Source organism: Doryrhamphus excisus, chromosome 13 (assembly GCF_030265055.1).
Source record: "Doryrhamphus excisus isolate RoL2022-K1 chromosome 13, RoL_Dexc_1.0, whole genome shotgun sequence".
Lineage (NCBI taxonomy): Eukaryota > Metazoa > Chordata > Actinopteri > Syngnathiformes > Syngnathidae > Doryrhamphus > Doryrhamphus excisus.
Window position 1 is genome coordinate 13787762 of NC_080478.1, and position 22943 is coordinate 13810704.

Genomic DNA, 22943 nt, shown 5'->3' on the forward strand with positions numbered 1-22943 from the left:
CTCCACCCCGCCGGACATTGAAGTTTCCTTTAAGAAGGCATCTCATCCTGTTTCAAGAGTGATATATGCTGTCTTGAAAAAGTAAGTATGTTTGAGTAAATTAGGTGATTTTATGGTTCCTTTAAATACATGCGTGTATACGTATCACAATCAGCAGCATAAACCCCAGATCGGAGCACCCCTACATATCTATTACAAGCTGTATCCCATTTTAACACGGCTGCACAGCGCAGACACACAATATAAAATGTCTCACAGTTGAAAATATTCAACTTGTCTGATTTGTGCTTGGTTGTGGTTTAGTTTTTTTTTTTTTTTTAAACGGCAACAAAAAACATAAATTAAATATGAAAATTCTGAACTCTAAAAAATAAAACGTATAAAGCGATGAGTAATTGCTGAAGCCGGGAGCATACTGTCTCATACAACATAGCTGTTTTTTTAACGATGGACAGATACACTTGGGAGTCAGCTATTGCCACAGATCCTCTGTACGTCCAAACTTGAACACCAAACCCCTGAAAAAAAAAAAGGTTATGTTATTTGGCAAAATGCAATATCTCAAGAATAAACATGGTCACAAAGAACTGTTCACTTACCCGAAAAAAATGAATGCATTCTGAAAGAAAATGGCTATCCCTGGGTACACAACAGGCTTTGCTGCAAAAGAACATAGGATATTAATTTATATAGTATTTATTTGACAATAACTCAAATGAACGCAAACAAATACCTTTGATTCCCTAAACGTGAAATGTATTCTGGATGAAATGGTTTTTACCATACTTCGGCAGTAACTAGGTGTCTCATTTCAGTGCAAAAGTGCTAGTGAGTTCCATGCAACAGTCTTACGTATGTCTTAAACACAAAAACAAGATTAAAAAAGAAAAAAAAGTAAAAATTTAACTCGTATACAGTTCACAGCCAGCGGCACAAACCTGAAATCCCTTTAAGAACTCATGAGTGTGACCAAACACAGCGGAGTGGGCGTGCCTGGAGGTGGGCCGTGGGTGGAATACATTAAAACAGACCGTTTCCGCGGGAACCACAAAATCCAAAGAAATACAATTGACTAGGTGCAGATTCCGGAAGACCTAAAACACTTTCTGTGCTGGTTATCGTGTGTAGCTGCTCTATAGGAGTTCACAACTCAATACACAGAGCTGAAAAATGAGCATAATATGCCCTCTCATAATAAGAACAGTAGAGTACAATCTACCAAAGGCAAAAGTTGAAATTGAATCACATGTGGGAAAATGCTGTTTGTTCTGTTTGTTGCTGGTTTTGCTATGATAATCATGACAACTTATTAATTACTTTTTAATATCTATATATAATATTAATACTATTTAATATCTCTATCCCGCTTATCCTCACGAGGACCACAGGAGTATGCTGGAGCTTATCCCATCTGAATTCGAGCGAAAGGTGGGGGACACCATGGACAGGTCGGCAGACAATCGTAGGGCACAATCATTCACTCACAATTTAGGAAACCAGAGCACCCAGAGAAATCCTCATAAAATGTGTATTTTTATATGCTAACACTTGGATAGGTTTCATATGAGTACTGATAGAATAGTTTGGCCCCTTCCTGATATTTTTTTTTTGCCTGTCACACACAAATTGTGATGTTAGTCAATGACAAAACAAATGAACACAAACTGCAGTTTTAAATTTTAAGTTCATAGAAGGGAGAAAAATATATATAAAAACAGTAATCCAAGAGGTCACAAAAGACTCCACAACATCATCCAAAGAACTGCAGGCCTTATTTGCCTCAGTTAAGATCAGTGTTCATGACCTTAAGACAACAAATTTCTGTCACTGACTGACATGTCATTGAACAGTGTTGCTCACCTTCAATCGTACTTGGAAGGGTAACGTTAGTGGGAGGCTGGTCTGTTGACTCGTTTGAATCTGGTAAATGGGGGAAGGACAACTGATTTAATACATGCTAAATATTTTCCTACGCTGATTAAATTAAGTTTAAAAGGGAGTGAGACAAGAGCGAACACTCAAGTGCAACAACCAAGAATTATGGTCCCCATGAAAAAGAATTCCATCTCTGAAGGTATGCTAATGTCTTGTTTTGTTCAGTACTACCAACATTTACTGCATATTTGGTAACATTTACTGCTAGTGAGTTGTCCGTGCAACAGTTTGCATATACAATGCAATTCACTAATGCAAGAGAACATAAATGTGCTACAGTATGACAGTAATTTTAAAAAGGTTGTTACATTAAAGTGGACCTATTATGCTCATTTTTGAGGCCTTTGTATTGAGCTACACACAATAACAACCACACAAAGCATTGTAGTTCTTCCAGAATCTGCAGGACTTCCGGTTTGTGCCGGTCAGTGTAGAGGAGGAATGCCGGACACACCACATGGAAACCGGGGGTAAAAATTTATATATATACAGATATACTGTATTCACACATAAATATATATGCTGTACATACACATATCCATGTATATACACGCATATGCACACCTTTTTTTCGAGCTGGAAGGGCTAACCTTTTTGGGAGGCTTGGCTGCTGATTCTTTTGCTAAATCTGACACCCTTTTAATTTGCTTTTCTTCTCTCACCTTTCTGCCTTTCCACTCCCGGACATTTTCCTAGACACTGGCACTATACCACATTATTTCACTCTACTCTGTCACAACTGCCGACTGATAGGCAACCGGCAACACACACTGTTGCCAATTTCTCTGTAAGAAAAGTTGCTATTGACTGACCTAGAAATCGCTAGATGGCATCATTGGCAAATTTACATATCATTTGCATATGACATTGTAACAGGTGCTGTAAGGTAAAAAGCATAACATTGTAGGCGAGACAAAAAAGAGGAAATACAGTTTATGTTTAGAACTACAAATAAACTTGATTCTTGGTTTGTTACTTTAAAATTGGCCATCACTTCCTCAAAATAAAATAATTACAATATTTCATCTCAACCAGCGCCTCTCAGTGTCTAGACAGCGTAATAATTCGCACTCGCTTCCAACCTCCACACCCGCTATGCAGTGTCCCGTCCTCCGTATCTCCGCAGGGATCTCCGATTGCTACACGTAGCAAAAGGGTGCTAAGAAGCTAACAGCTGCTCCCGAGTGTAAAGAATAGAGCAAACTACAAACGTAACAAAATGAGCATCCACAGCTGCACACTTGGGGTCGGCATGGCACAAAAAACCCCACAAAAGTCATAAATGAAAGCACTATTAAACACTAAAAACTCAGCAGAACACACAGAGCTGCCTTAACAAGTATAACCCTATTTTACATATTGACCACAATTAATGTGAAATAAAATGTCAAATATTAAAACATAAAACATTATTTTTTGTAAAACATGCACAAAATCACCTGTCTGCCATGTTGGCACTTGAGATAAGGACAGGAAGAAAAGGCAGTGAGAAAGCTATTTAAAGTTAACTCATGCATTTGTTGTTCAGGCCAATGAAAACAACCCTAATGTTGACATTATTGACCACAGTAAATTTGAGTATTAAAAAAATGTTCTACCACAATGATGCAGCAGCATTGCAGACCACTACCACGGCTTCAAAACATCCTTGCGGAAACCCTGTACCGCCAAATACAGTCATGGAAAAGGTAGATCACCCCAGTTTGTTCAGTTCATTGATCAATTTTATTGCCTGGTAACTAAAGGTTTGTTTAGACAAATATGATGACAGCTCATAAGAGTTTAAGTAAGAGCTGCCATCTAGCAACATCCATACATTTCTTGATAACAAAAATCGGTTAAGTTTGTACATAAATAACTATGGCATTGTACTGACAAAAAAATGTTTGCGAGCTATTTTTGTTGTCACCATAATTTGTCCAAACATAGGTACCTTTAGATGCACGCATTAAAATGGGGTGGTGCAATATTTTTTTTCCATGACTGTAGATGTGCCAAGCAGACAAAATATGACTTACCGGGGACGACAAAACCACCAAACAGGATCCACATGGAAGCAATGAGTGAGCCAAAAGCCAACATGAAGCCAATGAAGAGCCACACACGAGCGCCTGCAGAGAGCGATAAAGGGTTGACTTCTTCCACAAATATAAATGTATCATACATAACCTGGCATACTACATCCCGTACATACATGTACAAATCTACTCATAGTCACATAATATCACTTCATGTCACATGCAATCACATTACTAATAGGGCATTGTCCGTACGGCCAGCAAGTGTCTTTGGTACACTATGCTGTTGTCATGTTAAGGCAAAATGTTCATTTATGCTGTGTTTTGTGGCACATCAGGCAGGGGCTGACTTCCACAGTGGTGCACACACACACGGGACATGTGAAAGTGCACTCCAGCCGCAAGCCCCTCGTGACGGCTTGTTGACTAAATGCATGACAAATTAAACACTTCCTCGCTTTCTTAATGAGAGCATATTTTACAGTGCATACTAACAAAAAAAAGTTACCAACAAGTAGCAAGCCATGCACACAGGAGGGGACAAGCGGCTGTTACCAGCTACACCTGTGAGTGACGTGATCCAGAGCAAAGTGTTTCACCCACAGTTTTTGATGTGGAGGGAATTTGGTCATAACAAAGTAGTACCGGATCTTGCTAGTAATGAAGATAAAATAAATGTCTGTGTCAATTAATGTAAATTTAACCGCAATGTTTACTCTGGCACCAATGACATCTTTCCTATTTTTAATCATTGCGCGTGAACTTTCCCGTTGCACATTAGTAGGTGACAACTCCATGCTTAGGGATACGATGCGCTCTTTTACACATTTGAAAATACTCTTGAGTTCTTTAATTCATAATTATAGGCATGACTGCAATACAAAGCAGTCATTTGTGTTGGAAGTACTGTACTCCACCATGCTTAAAGAGTTGTACATTAGCAAATGCTATGTGAACTATTAGAAATAAAAGCAACTTTGTATTATTATATTTTTGATGCAGCTCTTGGATTTCACCACACTTGGTGTACCTTGTGAAATGTCCTGAGATTACACATTATCTCCTGTCTCTCATACCTGTCTGTCCCATGCAGCCTTCACTGTAGCTGTCACCTCTCACCTGGCCATTTGACACAGCGTTTATCCTAAACAGAAAAAAATACACAATTCCATTAAAATTACTGTATGAGTGACAACTGCTTATTGACTTGTGGCTTCACTTAACAAGTGGACACTTGGAATTATTAAATAAAGGTATTGGGGATTAAAATTTAAACAATGTACTAGTAGCAACAGGACACGTCTCGTCTGCCATCACATGTCACATGACTGACCTAAGTGGACTTTGTGCACCTCCTGTGTAAGACCTTGAGAAAGCCACATGAGAACTGAATGCTTCAGAAATGTTGCGCATTGATATCTGGATTAATGGGGATTTTATTTGTTGGAGGCTAGTTCAGATGCCTCCCAGACATCTCTCTAAGCGAGGTATACCCAGCATGCCCAGTCGGGAGAAGGCCCCAAGGCAGACCTAGGACACGCTGGAGGGATTATGTCTCACAGCAGGCCTAGGAATGCCTTGGTGTGACTCCTGGTGGAACTGGAAGAGGTGGGCCAGGGACTGGGAAGTCTGGGCTTCTCTACTGAGATTGATGCCCCCTGGCCCAGATAAATGGGGACGAAATGGACAGATGGAGTTAAAATCATGCTGAAACATGTTTTACTCGTGCCCAATGATTCATAAACTCAGTGTGGTATGCATATACAAAACATTAAGGAAAACAAAGTAATACATTGGCAGTGTGTTAAGCCAGTCTTACATGAGAAAAGCCAATGTAGCAATGACTCCACATGTGTGATAAGCATGGGGGAACTCAGCCTGTTGCGGATACTTCACTGCTGCATCTATGATGATCCACCAACCAGTAAAGAACTGCAATGAGACAAGACCAATATTTTGGCACAGCATAAATCCATACATCTAAACATGGAACATTAGTATATTACACAACACCAAAACAAATAAACAATGTGTTCAATTGATAGCGGAATTATAGTGTCCAGGAAATATACCAGAACTCCAGCAGCTATGGAGGCGATTGAGTTTCTTTTTTCGCCCCAGTCCACACTGCACTCGCAGTCCCCGCATCGGATCCCGTCCAGAAACCCAGACATGACTGAGGGAGGAACTAAGCTCCGTTAGCGTTTCTATTCAACAAGAACACACAAGCATTACAGTTTGTACACTACGACAAAGTAATCTTAGCATGATACAGCTACAGCATAGGGATGATGCTCCATTTTCCGACAAACAACAGTGTCATTCCGGATTGTCAATCAGAAATTAAAACCTCTGACACATTCAGACGACTACAAGTGTTTCGAGACATAAAAAAGAAAGTATTTTAAGTAAACTATTCAGACGACGCAGGATTCTTTTGTTCGTCGCTTTGATACGAGCAAACGTTTCCTCAATGGTGTCCATTTGCTAAGACGTAGCTGACAATTATGACAAACCCTTACGACAGGTTTTAAAAACACATATTTACATTCGTGACGTTATATGCCGTAATATCGCTTTGAAACGTGCGAATACCTCTTATTTTTGGATATTTTTGATGTGGACCCCTTGGATCAGCCCGACTTTGCTTCGTTGAGCTCGGTCACGCGCATGCGCTGTTCACCCACACCATTTGTTGAAAGGAACACTGAGCAGCTATTGATAGTGGTGCCTTCAAGGGTTGTGGGACAAAATGGGCTTTGTTTTGAATATACGGAAGACAGCCGGGGATACTTTTCAGATTCTTATTATTGTATCCACCGACTTGGAAAAAAATGCTTGACATCGGCTAGGTCTTTAACTGGGGTATCACAAGATCTCGCGAGATTAAAACATGGCAATAATAAATTAATCAAGCAAGAAATTAAGCTTTTGCATGCTCGTGCATGCAAGGATTTTCTCCGAGTACTCTGGTTTCCTCCCACATTCCAAAAACATGCTAGGTTAATTGGCGACTCCAAATTGTGCATAGGTATGAATGTGAGTGTGAATGGTTGTTTGTCTATATGTGCCCTGTGATTGGCTGGCGACCAGTAATTTTTTTTAATTTTGCTGGACCTTCACTGTTCAGACACACAGCATTTGATCTGAAAAGAGCTAAGAAAAGTTCACTGATTGCAGTCTAAATTTGTAAATAAAAAAAATGAATTACTGTGAAATATAATCATCTAAAATTTCCTGTCAAATGGTAGCTGCATTCAGGAAATCGGTCCAATCTGAACTAGTTGGTATTGAATCACACCCCCCCCCCCCCGACCCCCCCCCCCCCCCCACACACACACAGCCTAGTGCACAGGGACTGAACCACTATGGGACCACAAAGCAAACAAAATAAAATGCTTAAATGCTTAGTCAGTTATTTAAAAAGTAAAAATGGTCAAACAAAGCACTGTGTTTTATTTTATATTTATGAAGAGAATATCAAGGAAAACATTATGTTAAAAAAAGCATTCATTATGTCATCAGTCAATAAAACATAGCATATCACAACAGCATATTTGGTAGTAGCAAAGGTTTGGAATTAATGTTGCAATCTAATGGAACTCTGTCACATTGCAAAATAGTGGTAAATTAAATCAGTGATATTTTCAGTTACAGTACATGGTAAGAGATGAGAATGATCTTAAAAAACGCCAAGCAACTGCAAGGCAACAGATATGGAAAGAAGGATGACCCCGAAGTATCCAATGTAGCCATAGGCACCATTCATCCTCTTGGCAGGATCTGCAATGAAACAAAAGTATGTTATAATACTGCTTATTATATTGCTTTCTTTAAGTTACATTAAAGTAACTTAAACTATCATGCAGAAGGTGCTCAAGCTGCAACAGTCTGTTGTCAGCTGGCTGTACCTACACCTAAACGTTATCGGTCACTGAACAAAGTTCAGGTGGTTGCATGTTAGGTTAATTGGCGACTCTAAACGGTCCTTTTGTCCTTAGGTGTGAATGTCAGTGTGAAAAATTGTATGTCTATATGTGCCCTGCGATTGAATGGCGACCAATAGGCTCCAGCATACCCGCAACCCTTAATGAGGATAAGCAGCATAAAAATAATTGATGGATGGATTTATTGCAAATACTAGTCTTACCTCCGGTGTAATAGCCCCAGGCATAGGAAAACCTGCTGGTCACCCAAATGGCCCCCAGCACTGACGCTGACAACTACAATGTCAAGCAAAGAGGCAAAGAACAAGGGGGATTAATGAAAAAAAAAGTGAAAAATGTGCCAACTCATTGTGACAACTTCATTTGGCGCTGACTCTTATTATCAAGGGGATTTGTTTCAAAGTTCAAGAAGGCCACTCCCACGCAGCTGGAAGCGTCAATAAAGCATTTCAATGCATATACGTCTGATCTTATGAACAAATTATAAAATACATTACATACCGGGTAGACAAGGGCTGCAATGGTCTGGAAAACAAGCCACTGAGGATACACCTCAAGGGTATTCTGGTGTGCTCTCTGGATACAGTTGAATACTTGCTCCTTGTCACTGTACATCGATGGATACTGCACAAAAAGCACACGAAACGATTACATACAGAAAATAAACACAGTGAGTGTCCCATACTATTTCTGCAAATTAGAAATAGTGTTGAATGTAATATCAAAACATTGTACCTTAACATTGTACTTCTTCCTTGCTGCTCCAACTTTTACAGCGAGATACCCGAGCATAATCCAGCTGTACAGATACGTGAATATAACATACCCAAAATTTGAGGGCAAAACAGTCAGAATATCCATCTTTGGTCGATATTTCTAGGCCTTTACAGAAGGAAAGGAAGTTTGCACTTGACAGAATCCGACTCGCAGCGCGATGATTGCGCGGATATTTATTGTGTAAAATATCGCGAGACCTTTCTTGACATTACTGTACGGAAATTATGAATAAAACATCGCGAGACCCTTTACATAAGTTAGGCTGACGACATATCGCGAGATTTCCAGTGAACCATTTAAGTCATTTAAAAATGCTGATACATGGTATGTGATGTTTATATTCCGGATATTCTTATCGTATATCAATTTATACAAATTACCCCGTACATACTGCATTGCACGGTTCGGCGCTTTCTATGAATTTGTTATTATTTCTGCCAATATTCACAAAATTCCTCTTGTGAAATAAATGTGTGATATTGTGATATATGTGTTATAAGATTGGGTGTTTTTTATCTTTTATAACATATTTAGAATGCGTTAATTCACAAAGGCCGATAGAGGGCGTCGAAGAAGCAGAAATACAACTAACAAAGTAGTAGAAGAAGAAGTAGCTGAGTGGAATTTTCCAGAAGAGAGGTACTGTACGCCCTGTGCTTGAATTGTAGTGACGACAGCAGAAGAGTAGAGACGTGAACGGTCGCGGAAATAGATCGGTTTTATTCACGATATTTTCAATACCTTCTCAAAATCTTTCGCTGGTTACTTTTCAAAAGGTGTCCGCATAGTACTGGTTAATATCGTCGTTACCCCAAATACGGTTTCAACTCAAGCGCTCGCTTATCTGGTAAGAGTCTCATTTTTTATGTTGCTTGTCTTTGTCACCTATGTGTACCAAATGTGTGTTTTAATGTTCTTGTGATGTTATCAATCGACATAGCTCGAATAGAGAGAGAAAACATGTCAACTAAAACTAGCATGCTAGCCTGCCTCGTGTGGAATTTTCCAGTACGTTGTCATTACGTAACGTGTTAGCACGTGACCAACAAGGCAAAACACGGTTGCGCAATCAACCTTCGAATCGCAGCGTTACATTTTTGTTTTTGCACTTTACTTCGGAGCACTCAGTAACATGTTTTGTATTCTTCCCTCAGTTTGTCCCAAGACAATGACCAAAGGAGACGAGACTGATCCAATGGCCAGCATTGACCAGAGTGATGGTCTCAGTGGGTGTTCTGATCAGAGTAGCCCTTCATCTCACTACTCCAGTTATAAAAGTAGAACCTCCCCGACCTGTGACACCTACAGGGGACAGCACAGGTCTTCATCATCAAGCAGTGGTTCCTCCTCTCGTTCCAGGTCACGCTCGCATCCTCGTTGTCATAGACATTCCCACTGCAGCAGCCATCAAAGATACAATTATGACCGCCACCGCTCATCCCGCAGCTGTAGGGCCCACTCTCGATCCTACAGCCCCTCACCCTCGCCAGACAGGTACTGCAGGTACCGTAGACGCAGCAGTTCCAGGTCATGCTCCAGGTCTTATTACAAGTCTTCAATGGGTTGGAGGAGGCGTGGTACAGCTGAGAGTCGATTTAACAAGTTTTCCAGATCACCAACCAGAGCCTACAGGAGCTCCTCGGGGTCATCCGGAAGTTCAGTCAGTTTGAGCTTGGAAGGTAAATAAAATCATTAATATTGCATGCACACTTGAACACGATTACATTTTCGGTATTTTTTTATCTCCCTCAGATAAACGAGAACTTCTGAAAACGGCAAAAGTCAATGCTATGAAGCTGCTGGGTGTGGAGAAACTGGAACTTCCTGAGAGTGTGAAACCAATTCTGCCAGAGGAGCCAGAATGGACGTTGGCCTCTCCAGAGCCATGGGTGAGACCACACCCTGAAAAGATGTCATCAAAGGTGGGTGTCTGGTACACTATACACATCATACTCCCAAGATTAGGTTTGGTCAGTGTCCAATGGGGAGAGTAAGTACCATACTGATAGCAAATTATTGCAGTAAATGACGTAGGTGCATCAGTCAAACATTAAATACAGACACAATGAAAGCATAAATGGGGGCAATGTCAGTTCAATTATGGAGTTGTAAATGCATAGTAATATTCATGATCGTGTGGATAATTTGATATAAAAAATATTTGAAACAATAGTAAGCTCCACACATGGTGACAAAATGTTTACAAACAACTGTCAATACAAGTGCGTGTTTGTGATGTATTTCCTGTGTCTTGTGTTGACCTTTTGGAACCCTGAGGGAATGCACATACTTTCTGTATTTATTCCTGTCTTCGTAGATAACATGACACTGGTCTTCTTCACTCATCGGCACCTGGGATTAAAAGGCTGTCATGTGACTTGGGTGACGACAATAAGTTTGCGTGAAAGGTTGACTGATGATTTTTGTCCTGCACACAATGCGTTCTTTAAACTGTAAATGGATCAACACACATGTAAATGATACACATAGAAATGTACACACGCAATTTGAGGACAGTTGCGCTACGTACTACAGAAAGTACTGTGTTGACATGACAAATGTATCTATGGTTTGCAGTTGAAATGGGTCGTCGTTATTTAGCAGAATCCACCACTCGCTGATGGAGTGCGGGAGTGTGCTATGTAGTATTCCTGTCAAGAACTAAAACCTGATGAAGAAGTCTTCTCCATATGCCAAAGATAAGTTGGTACATGAGGTGCTTGCCGAGGAATCGGCTCAGACAACAGTGAGACTAAATAAATATGCATGTGGTTTTTGTGCAGTAGAAGTGCTAAAGCAGTAAAATGAAAACATAGTAATATGAGTATACAATGCAAAAGTGAAGCACCAATTCTCCTGTCTTACTAGTTGTGCTACTTTTGTCTTTATGAAACAGAGCAATGATCCGGAAGCCACTACCACCAGCCTGAAGATGTCCCCAAAATTAAAAGCCATAACCTTCAACATCAATGTAAGCGGCCACAATCAGTATTTGTTTTATTTCTCCGAATGTGTTTTTATTTCAATGATCATCTTGTTTTTCCAGAACTGTGTGGCGAAGCCAACAGCGACCTCGCCATCTAGTACTGAGGTAACTACCAGAGTTGACAGCTATGAAAGCAGCAGGCCCTATGGCCACTGGATCCCAGTCATGTCCAGCCAGTCCTCCAGTGCACGCAAACAAAAACGCAAGAAGACACATTAGGATGGGCATCAACAATGCTGCAAATACTGTACATAGTCAGTTTATCGTGTTTTTTTTCCCCAGACGATTTAAGTGGGCAGAAGTGTTGAAATCATTCAGGTGGGATTATTTCTTTCCCTTGGTTCTGTGTTTATGTTGCTCCAATAAAATGTTGTGATGAAACTAAACCTGTGCAGTCTTTGCTCCATAGACTAGGGTTTCCCAAATGGCAAAGTGCAGGGTGTACATGGAAACCTTTAATTCCCATTATGAAAAATATTCTGTAATTTCATATTCAAGCCAGACCAATAAATGGAATGTGTGCTACAACTACTACTGTTGTTGGTAAATATACAGGATATGGAATGGAAGCATAATAATGAAGCCATGCTATGCAATCTAGCTACAGACTTGCTTGTATGGCATTAAGCACGACGTCTTCCTCACAAGGTCAGACAAGAGCCATAACTGTTTTTTCTCTTGATAACGTGATCCAATCAGAATACTTCCATATTACTGTGGACAAGTGTGCACAAAATTACCCAATGTAGTTTTTATGAAGGCCACACAGTGTCGCTGTTGTACCATATATGGATTTTTTCCCCTAGGGTATTTATCCAATTGGCAATGAGTACTGCTTTCTGTTAACCCTTTTAACATAATATATTGGGCAGCCCACATGACGAAGTTGCAAATGGCACATGGAGTCACTTTTGACTGATATCGATATTGACAACTTTCAACCTCATGTATAGACAAGATCAGTGTTGACATGACTGATATTAAAATGCTTGCATGTTTTTTCTTCATTGCGTGCTCTTTTTTATGTGAATGGCAATTCAAATTCAATTCGACTGTTACACAATCATAACAAGTAAAACTGAGTATTATTCCGATAAGTAGTTAACAGCTCAAGTTAATTAACTGCTGTAAGAGCCTTAGTGGGACAATGTGGCATGGGAATGACTTGCAATTCCTTTTATCTCCTCAGTCACAAGGCCCTCTTGCTCATGTTGCTGCTTGAGGCAAGTTAGACAAGACAGGAATGATAATGAATTGAATTACGCTCCTGTTGCTCCTTATCACTGCGCTGACATCAAACATATTTATCAGTGAACATTTACCGCCAAACAAGCCCTGCGGTTTGATGCCACTTAATGGCAGTTAATTCTCACGCTCACAATTGAAAACGCGGGCTGTCATGAGACACGCAAATCATAACTAGTGTTCTTTATTGATGGATCATTAGAAGTGGTTTATTTAAAAAGTAAGGGTGAGAAGCGACTTCTTAAACTGTACATAAAAACACATGCAATAAGCCACTTATTTTCATGACCTATAATGAAACGCATCCACAAATGGGACAACTCAGACAGCAGTGCCTCTCTCCAAGTTCTGCTTGATCTCTGCCGTGTATTTGCCATAGAAGCGTTCGGCCTTCTTGTTGAATTTGGCGTTCCTCTCGTTAATGTAGTCAATATCTGCATCGTCGTTGTAAGGCCTGCGTCGGCTGTATTTGGCCCGCTTCTCAATTCTGCAGAAATGCAAATACAGCGGCTTAGTGGTTGATAATTAGGAGAATGAAACTGGGCTAACACCAACCAAGAAAATACAGTGAGCTTTCAATCTTGTACTGCAGTCCCGTAAGCTAACACAACATGCACACCATATTGTATGCTAACTGGGATATTTACGTAAACTGAGGCAACATTTCTGTTTGCAATTTCAACAAACAGAAAAGTAGGCCAAACGTATGCTAACAGAGAATTCCAATACACAAGCACTTTAGAATACAATTAAGAAAGCCAACTCCAACCTTGTCTAGTAAACATCGCTAAATCGATCGACGATCAACCCTTTGGTTAAAAGGTCCCTTAGTCATAAAAAAATGGGTTGAACTACAAAATGTGAAAGTTTACCAAAAACAAAACTGTTCCGATTATGGGTAGTGCGCTAATATAATAATAAATCTGGTAATAAATCTTTTCCCCCCAATCTGTCTAATTTTGTGGCTGGCAGGAGATTTGTTTGTGTGTGGGAGAAATTCATCAAAACCATTTGGATTATTTGGGTGTTAGAATTGAATAAGGCAGCCACATTCACACAGGCTAAGCATACATAGTGCCTTTGGGAACATTCTTGAGTTAATTCTATTCATTCCACTGAGGAGAAAGAATACTTTCCCATCATTTCAGAGGACAGGCAGAAGGCAGCAATAACCACTCAGCACAAAGGTGTGTTGAAGAGAAAGGGCGGGATGGGAAAGTGTGTGATTCCAGTGCCATCTCCTTTTGACTGAGGACTTACTGTTTCTCGACGTCTTCCACCATCCGGTCAATGCTCTCCTGGGCCGGGACATGCGTGCCGTGGATCAGGCTATTGGCTGTGGGGTGGAAGTCCTCACCACTGTGGAGTACGGCAAAATAAATTATAAATGCCCGACCATAACCAATCAGCATTTTACCACACTTAAAAATGGCTTCTCTATTCTACTACTGTGAGCTTGGTCATTCTGAGGAAAGATGATAGTGTTGCCCAAGGCAAAATGTGTCGGTGCATCATTCACGGTTCTGCATACGGCAACATTTAAGGGCAAAAAAACCTGCAGGCACTTGTTTGACCTTCATGTGCATGAAGTAGATCTAGACCTTAAAATCTTTAAATTACAGTACAGTCTGGATGAAACTATCCCAAGGGCAAACTAGGGTGCAACAGTTTATGTACAAAATGTACTTTGTACACATGTGATGGAGTGAATACCAGGATGATTAAACCAAGCAAATCCTTGTGATTGATTATGCTTGACTAGTCATGGTTATTACAGCCTAGATGGGCACATACATCATTTATGTCGGTCTTGTCAGATATTTGTATATATACACTACCGTTCAAAAGTTTGGGGTCACTTAGAAATTTCCTTATTTTTTTAAGAAAAGCACTGTTTTTTTCAACGAAGATAACTTTAAACTAATCAGAAATACACTCTATACATTGTTAATGTGGTAAATGACTATTCTAGCTGCAAATGTCTGGTTTTTAGTGTAATATCTACATAGGTGTATAGAGGCCTATTTCCAGCAACTATCACTCCAGTGTTCTAATGGTACAATGTGTTTGCTCATTGCGTCAAAAGGCTAATGGATGATTAGAAAACCCTTGTGCAATCATGTTGGCACAGCTGAAAACAGTTTAGCTGGTTAGAGACTCTATGAAACTGACCTTCCTTTGAGCAGGTTGAGTATCTGGAGCATCACGTTTGTGGGGTCGATTAAACGCTCAAAATGACCAGAAAAAGAGAACTTTCATGTGAAACTCGACAGTCTATTCTTGTTCTTAGAAATGAAGGCTATTCCATGCAAGAAATTGCCAAGAAACTGAAGATTTCCTACAACGGTGTGTACTACTCCCTTCAGAGAACAGCACAAACAGGCTCTAACCAGAGTAGAAAGAGAAGTGGGAGGCCCCGCTGCACATCTAAGCAAGAAGATAAGTACATTAGAGTCTCTAGTTTGAGAAATAGACGCCTCACAGGTCCTCAACTGGCAGCTTCATTAAATAGTACCCGCAAAACGCCAGTGTCAACATCTACAGTGAAGAGGCGACTCCGGGATGCTGGCCTTCAGGGCAGAGTGGCAAAGAAAAAACCATATCTGAGACTGGCCAATAAAAGAAAAAGATTAATATGGGCAAAAGAACACAGACATTGGACAGAGGAAGATTGGAAAAAAGTGTTATGGACGGACGAATCAAAGTTTGAGGTGTTTGGATCACACAGAAGAACATTTGTGAGACGCAGAACAACTGAAAAGATGCTGGAAGAGTGCCTGACACCATCTGTCAAGCAAGGTGGGGGTAACGTGATGGTCTGGGGTTGCTTTGGTGCTGGTAAGGTGGGAGATTTGTTCAAGGTAAAAGGGATTTTGAATAAGGAAGGCTATCACTCCATTTTGCAACGCCATGCCATACCCTGTGGACAGCGCTTGATTGGAGCCAATTTCATCCTACAACAGGACAATGACCCAAAGCACACCTCCAAATTGTGCAAGAACTATTTAGAGAAGAAGCAGGCAGCTGGTATTCTATCTGGAATGGAGTGGCCAGCGCAGTCACCAGATCTAAACCCCATTGAGCTGTTGTGGGAGCAGCTTGACCGTATGGTACGCAAGAAGTGCCCATCCAGCCAATCCAACTTGTGGGAGGTGCTTCTAGAAGTGTGGGGTGAAATTTCTCCAGATTACCTCAACAAATTAACAGCTAGAATGCCAAAGGTCTGCAATGCTGTCATTGCTGCAAATGGAGGATTCTTTGACGAAAGCAAAGTTTGAAGGAAAAAATTATTATTTCAAATACAAATCATTATTTCTAACCTTATCAATGTCTTGACTATATTTTCTATTCATTTTAAAACTCATGTGGTAAATAAAAGTGTGACTTTTCATGGAAAACACAAAATTGTCTGGGTGACCCCAAACTTTTGAACGGTAGTGTATATAAAAAAAAAGTACAGGAAATCCTCTGGTTACGTAGGCGTTTTGTTCCTCGACTGATACAAGTTGAGTTTTGATCCAATTCAAATATACCTAAATTGAATGTAAATGAAACCAATCACCACTACAGGTGATTGTGACTGTATTCATGGATTGACTGTAACTTTTTCTATTTATTTATGAAGAGTGCTATTGACCAGGGGCACAATTAGGGCAATTCCACAGGCCTGACTGCCAGCCCCCCTTGAAAATGGGCAGTTAAGAAAATAACCCCCACCCTATTTGGCTGAATCCCCGCTATTCTGATATGAAAAAAAAACACATAATAATCACCTAGACAAAAACTTATTTTACTTACTTTTTCCAGACATCTATTACTTTGGACGAGACGCTTTCTTTAAGGAGACTTTCAATGTCAGTAACTTCCAGGTAACACATAGCTGGGCTTCAAGTGAGAGAGCAGTCATCTAGTCCGACTAATGCAATTAGTTTATGGGGTTATTTACTGCACATACAGGCGACTGTTGCCCAGCGTTGGCTGCGACACACCGTGATCCTCTTACCGTGTTGAAAAGCTAGAATGACGTAACCCGAGGACGACCTGTATGTGTAAGTTTCCATACGTGTTGCGGAGACACGTCAATACCTGAGTCATATCGTGACACACATATGCTGTACCACTGACCAAATACATGAACCAAAATACACTCACCATTCTTCTCGCTGTTTCTCATAGTTTTGCATGTCGGGTCTGATCTGCTTGGTGAGCCTCTGGTACTGTCTGAATTGTGCCTCAGCATAACCTGGATTTGGATATGATGATGATGTGTAAGAGAACATTTCAGAGAGCTCACAACAAGTAACCTCTCTTTCTCTGACATGTCATATTTGACAGAGAAAGCTCTTTTAGTAGATACACACCCTAAAAAAGAAGATCACTAAAGTTCCATATCCCTTCCTGACAAAAGTTAAAGCATGTTAAAATCATAGTGGCAACACTAACTCTATTAGGAGTGAATGTAAACGGGGAAAGCAATGTGTGACCAGATCAATTTGAAGCCTTCTTCTGCTATCTTCAGCAGTATTTACCATTAACAGACAGGGTTATTTATGAATTAAGTGAAGAGCACTGTGTCATATGTCGACTGATGACAAAAGGCACCATTGAAATGAAAATGAAAGATAATGCAGTGACTTAAAATGCTCAAGTGGCGTTGAGGGGCCCAAAGTGCGCAAGAAATCAACTTTTCACAAACATTACAGTCGTTACACGATTTTCTTTTTTCAGTTAGACTTGCGACCCACTTTTGGGTTGCACCAGCTGAGAATCACTCCTCTATGCTGTACCAATCGCAACAATAAAATAAAAAAAGAGCTGAATCTGTGTGGACTCCAGTGTATACAAACCTGCAAATCCGGTGTCTGGGTTTTTCTTCTTTTTCTTTCTCTCCCACCGCTCTGCATCATCAGCTGTGATGTCCAGGAGTTTCACTCTGTTGTAGTCCTCACCCCTTGTAGCACATTCCTGAAAAACAAAGTCACAATACTTACAAAACTACCATAAGCAAAGAGGAAACAGATAAAACAGATACACTACCAACGTATAATGCAGAATATTAACCAACTACTATGTGAGCTCTAACCATGTGCTTTCCAACGTATTACAAAAAAATGTACAGCAAAGCACTCTGGGAAACAGGAAGTACTTATTTTAAATTGTTTTTTTTAATTATTCGATAAACCCATTATTGTGACAGGCTTTATGATAATATAATGGAAGTGGCGGTGCGAGAGGCATCATTGTAAGCACACAGTAAGTGCTTTACGCACATCTGGCAATCCAATCCAACTTGGTGTTCACAGCATAAGCAAGTGATGTGCGGCTGTTTTTTCCCCCCTGTCAGAGTTAAACAGCTGCTTGTTACTTGTTGATATCTGAGCAGAAGCTGTAGTAATCCTGCATTTGATCAACTTTAGTGTTTCTTGCAACATGCATTTCTGCAATAATTAAATAATCAACAAAGGTGTAGCAACCCCTGAGCATGCACGCAGGAGTGAGCCACACCTCTGTAATGATGTGCAAGGCAGGTCTGAAAGTTGTTAAAAAAAAACAAAATAAAAAAAAATCTCCATAATCCAACTGAGCCCCTGACCAACATTGCCAAGAAGGCTTCGACATAGTCGCCTTCCCGGCAAAACATGCACCAGTGTCCAAAGTGCGGCGTGGTTTTTGGGAGGAGAAACGCAGGCCAAATTAAATGTGACAGAACTGAAGCCATCAATACACCTATACCTTGTGGCAACAAATAACCATGCAACCTTTAGTGCTTCATAGATATGTTTACTTTGCGTACAACTGTACATACCCGTTTCCTTTCATCTTCAGCAACTTCCCACTCCAGTCTGGCTTTTTTAGCCTCCCAGTTGGAGGGTAGTTTCAGTCTCTTATCCTCCTCGACAACTTCCTGGTGATTAAGCTTGCGTGCTTCATTCTGTACAGGTAAATAGAAAGTAACTGTCAAGACAAGACGCCATATAGTATGGTTGCACAAAAAAGATGTGGTCTAATTTCGAAACGTGATTTTACACAAGCGCAAATGTTGCATGGTGCTAGTTAGCATGGCAGCCGACATGTCATCCACCCGGATGAGGAGGTCTGACTATGCTGGTCTGTGCCCTCTCCCTCATTGTCACCAAAAATTTGGTCCAGAGTTTGGTTCACTGAGCTTCTTCTCATTCTGTCCATTATGCAAATTGTAAACATGAAATCAAATGGCCTCAATTCACCTCATGTCTGGACATGGCTGTCTTTGTTTTTGTGCTGGTATACTAGAAACACGGTCAAAATGAGAACAATCTATGGGTATACACGATTTACAAGAGCCTGTTAGCATGGCTAATTGACACAGAAGGGACACTTAGAAGTTAGTCACCTCCATATAGCTGACAACAGGCAAAACCTATCATTACAAACCCAAATCTTACCCGTTTAAAATGCAACTCTCGGAATTTACGTAGTCTCTCCTCTCTCTTCGATGACGTGATACTTTCAGTCGGCTCCTGCTCGGTGGGTGTACTCTTCTCCTGGAAGCCACATCGCTTAGTTAGTAAATCCCATAACTCTAACATACACAATGACAAATCCCGAACAGAAACAAGTCAAACACGACCAAAAATCAGAACGATTCTTGAGGATTGTAATGCTCTGCCGTTAGCTCACATTAGCCTAACAACCATGTCGGTACAACGCCAGAGCGTTTCTATTCATACACTATTAGGCACAGTATACAAACATTTTAAGCGCAACACATAAGTAAAACATAGCTAATTCGAGTCAATTGACATTAAATTCGGAAAACAAACACTAACCTCGGTACTGGACGCCATTGCTAGCACACGGTGGACGACGACCGGAAGTTACGTACATGGAGCGGATGTTGCGCGGTTTGATTTTTTTGTTGGTGTTTTTGACAGTACACTATGGCGCTTATCATTTTACCTCGAAAAACTGTAAAATACTTTACTTATACTGTCTTAGTTTTAAAGATGTTTCAAAACATTTTTTACTGTATTTAATGATGTGCTATTTTGTAAACTAATTTAAGATTTTTATCGTATTTGGTGAACTGTAATGATGTGTGATATGTATATAATAATAATTATTAACAGTGATATTGATATTAATTCATATTAATATTATTATTGTCAATATTAATAATTTTATTATTACCCACGACCCTAGCGAGGATGAGTTGAATAGAAAATGGATGGACTATAATAATTATCATGTTTAAAACAAATTTTAAAGTAACTTTTTTGTGCATACATTACAATACATCCATTGAATCGTAAAACCAGGAGTAGAATTCAGGAGTAGAATTGCAAAGCATCTTGTCTTCTCACAATGATGCCTCTGTGCTTACACAAATCCATCGATCCACTTTCTACCGCTTATCATGTTGATGCCATGCTGCCTGAACAGAAGTAAGGAGTGTCAACCATTCGACCATCAGTCACTTTTCAAAATATAATTAAAGAAAATTTGAAAATTACAGCTTGACTAATGAAAACTGGAAAGACAAGACAGACATTCGTATTATTGGGGGTTATGCAAGGAGGCATGAAAGCTCAAGCATGCAGCCACGTGCTACATGAAAAGTCTGTGTCGAAAACAGAAAATTAATTTTCATCATTTTACTAATGAAACTATCTCCAGAATATAATTCCATGTGCTGAAAAAAAAGAAATACGTTCAAAAGACATTTGACTTACCAAATGGATGCACTCTGTATTTGATTGCATTACACTAATAGAACTCCTTTGTAGGATGTAATTAAATGGAGCTTTGTCTTAGATTAAAGCATCCTCATGATCACAGGCAAAGTTAATAGATTGATGCATCTTTGCTGGAAACCAGATGGGAGCACATCACAACCATCACTGGCAACACTAATGGACATGCGTGTTCCATTGTCTTGAAAAAGAGAAAACATAAAAAAATGCTTCTCCAATCACTAAAAACAGAGAAATTAAACACACTGCACATTTCATTAGTACTGCATTTTTAGCAGGCTGCATGGTGGCCCAGTGGTTAGCATGTTGGCCACAAAATATGATCAGGAAAACCTCCAGTTTCCTCCCACATTCCAAAAAACATGCACGTTAGGTTCATTGACGACTGTAAATTGTCCATAGGTATGAATGATTGTGTTTTTATATGTGCCTTGTGATTGGTTGGTGACCAACCCAGGGTGAACCTTGTCTCTCGCTCCAGCACCAAACCCTAATGGAAACAATCAGAATCCATGATACATTATGTTTATGTCAGGTTGTGTTCAATTATTGACAATTGCTAATGTTGTACACCAACATATCTTCAAATATTTCACTTCACATTGAATGTTCTCGAGCTCACCATTAAAACTCTCACACTCTCATTTCAACATTTACACAATCAAAAGGAATTTAAATATCATATTTGTTACACATATGAAATGATTTGCACTGTGCATATGTGATTCATATGACACATGAAATAAAATCAAAATGCATAGCGGCGCAGTGCCAGACAATATGAGGATCCCAGTCATGCCGTCTCTGTCATTGAGTATATCGTGAACTTGTGCAGTACGATATGGATCTCATATGTGCTCAGGGAGGCCACCCAAAATCGCTGAACAGCCACTCTCCAATATTAACTTAACCAGTCAAGCAAATCATGCCTGAAATAGAGTAACATTATATCTGCAAATAAATTACACTTGAGGGACACATTCATAAATACAGAACAGACCTTCTGGTGCCGTATAGCCATCACATGTTAATCAAAGTGGATGTCATATGAAGTGAGTTTCGGACGTGGTGAGAATGCAAGTTCGTATATTATTGTACTCCCAGAAATCTGACTGGCACTGTTATCTTACTCTTAATAAAGGTTTCTCCAGATTGTACATGGGGGGTGGGCAATGTTGGCCGCTTAAGGCGCAAGCAGCTGTTTCACATCTGGAAGCTAATATAAACATCATGGCCAATAAAATCATTCCATTTCCTTAATTACTATTCCTGTCATTTCCGCACTAAATGAAAAGTTATTAATTCAAGGCCAAGGCAAACATGCTTCTCCAAGATGAGGAGCTGCTCCTGAAGCGTCGCCACCCTGACTACAGCCTGTTGTCACTGGAGTGGAACCACAAGCTCCAGCCTGCTCTGTGAGTGTGTGTGAATGTGTCAACGTGAGTGTGGGAGTCAACGGGGACTTGGGTTGAAGCACAGCAGACATAAATGGAACATAAAGATGGCGTCTTGTTTTCCATCTCATCCAGAATGTTCCCCACTGGTGCCAACATGATCAAGACCAGGGACAACTTGACTTGTTTCATCTTTTGCCATCTCCTTGCTCCCCCCTCCGCATCTTCCAAACGGGTCTTCTCCTGCAGCTCTGAAACATGTTTTCTCCACTAAATGATGCTTTTTGCTTTAACCACACCGTCTTTCATTTCCTTCTGGAATGACTCCAAATACTACAACTTTGATCCCGCTTGAATTTTCATCGACAAAACATAATACAAATAAAGTCTGCAATTATTTGCATTTTTTTAACCTATTCATAATGGAAAACAACATGAGACAAAATATCCAATGTTAAATCAAGAAATTGTATTGACCTGAAAACACTCAAATATACTAAAGATTGATGTTGCATGTTGGGCTCAAAAACACTAACTTAAACATTTGCCACTACCGTGCAAAGCAGAAATAATATCCACAACTTCCACAAATGGAAAAGAGCGCTGTGGTCTGTCATGGAAATCAATGGGTGTTACTTCCACCAGGATAAAGAGGAAAAGGAACATCCTATTACCAGTACAAAGTTATACAGCATCTGTGATGCTAACTAGCACATCTGGGAGGGCGCCATGAATGCTGAAAGGAACATACTTTAAGAGGCTGGGTCGACAGATGCTGCCATCCAGATGATGGATTTTACAGGGAAGTCCACAAGCAATGCAGAAAGATACTTTGGTTACTACTGCATGGATACTCAACGTCCACACCAACCTCTCACTGCAAGCTTGAAAACACACACACTGATGTA

The 22943-nt window shown here is 40.1% G+C and overlaps 4 protein-coding genes across 6 annotated transcripts; 1 reads left to right on the forward strand and 3 right to left on the reverse strand.

Annotated features, from left to right (window-relative positions):
- Nucleotides 1-298: 298 nt before the first annotated feature.
- Nucleotides 299-6701, reverse strand: tmem50a (transmembrane protein 50A). Of its 3 annotated transcripts, none has more exons than XM_058090554.1 (8): nt 6549-6701; nt 6026-6129; nt 5773-5885; nt 5030-5097; nt 3954-4046; nt 1861-1920; nt 600-660; nt 299-518 (listed from the first exon to the last, which is right to left on the reverse strand). In XM_058090554.1, exons 2-8 carry the CDS (start codon nt 6125-6127, stop codon nt 473-475), a joined length of 543 nt encoding a protein of 180 aa, XP_057946537.1. In that variant the 5' UTR covers nt 6128-6129; nt 6549-6701; the 3' UTR covers nt 299-472. The 3 variants fall into 3 exon arrangements, with proteins under 3 accessions (XP_057946537.1, XP_057946538.1, XP_057946539.1); XM_058090555.1 differs by having other exon boundaries at nt 6026-6160; nt 6549-6680; XM_058090556.1 differs by lacking the exon at nt 1861-1920.
- Nucleotides 6702-7384: 683 nt separating this feature from the next.
- mgst3b (microsomal glutathione S-transferase 3b) lies at nt 7385-8864 on the reverse strand. The gene is made up of 4 exons (XM_058090970.1): nt 8636-8864; nt 8402-8524; nt 8104-8176; nt 7385-7736 (listed from the first exon to the last, which is right to left on the reverse strand). Exons 1-4 carry the CDS (start codon nt 8759-8761, stop codon nt 7636-7638), a joined length of 423 nt encoding a protein of 140 aa, XP_057946953.1. The 5' UTR covers nt 8762-8864; the 3' UTR covers nt 7385-7635.
- Nucleotides 8865-9287: 423 nt separating this feature from the next.
- rsrp1 (arginine/serine-rich protein 1) lies at nt 9288-12049 on the forward strand. Its single transcript, XM_058090968.1, has 5 exons — nt 9288-9524; nt 9832-10356; nt 10430-10599; nt 11574-11648; nt 11724-12049. The coding sequence occupies exons 2-5, from the start codon at nt 9846-9848 to the stop codon at nt 11880-11882; spliced, it is 915 nt and encodes a 304-aa protein (XP_057946951.1). The 5' UTR covers nt 9288-9524; nt 9832-9845; the 3' UTR covers nt 11883-12049.
- Nucleotides 12050-13088: 1039 nt separating this feature from the next.
- Nucleotides 13089-19825, reverse strand: syf2 (SYF2 pre-mRNA-splicing factor). The gene is made up of 7 exons (XM_058090969.1): nt 19718-19825; nt 19334-19432; nt 18715-18840; nt 17756-17873; nt 17061-17151; nt 14169-14267; nt 13089-13395 (listed from the first exon to the last, which is right to left on the reverse strand). Exons 1-7 carry the CDS (start codon nt 19733-19735, stop codon nt 13230-13232), a joined length of 717 nt encoding a protein of 238 aa, XP_057946952.1. The 5' UTR covers nt 19736-19825; the 3' UTR covers nt 13089-13229.
- Between the last annotated feature and the right edge of the window lie 3118 nt (nt 19826-22943).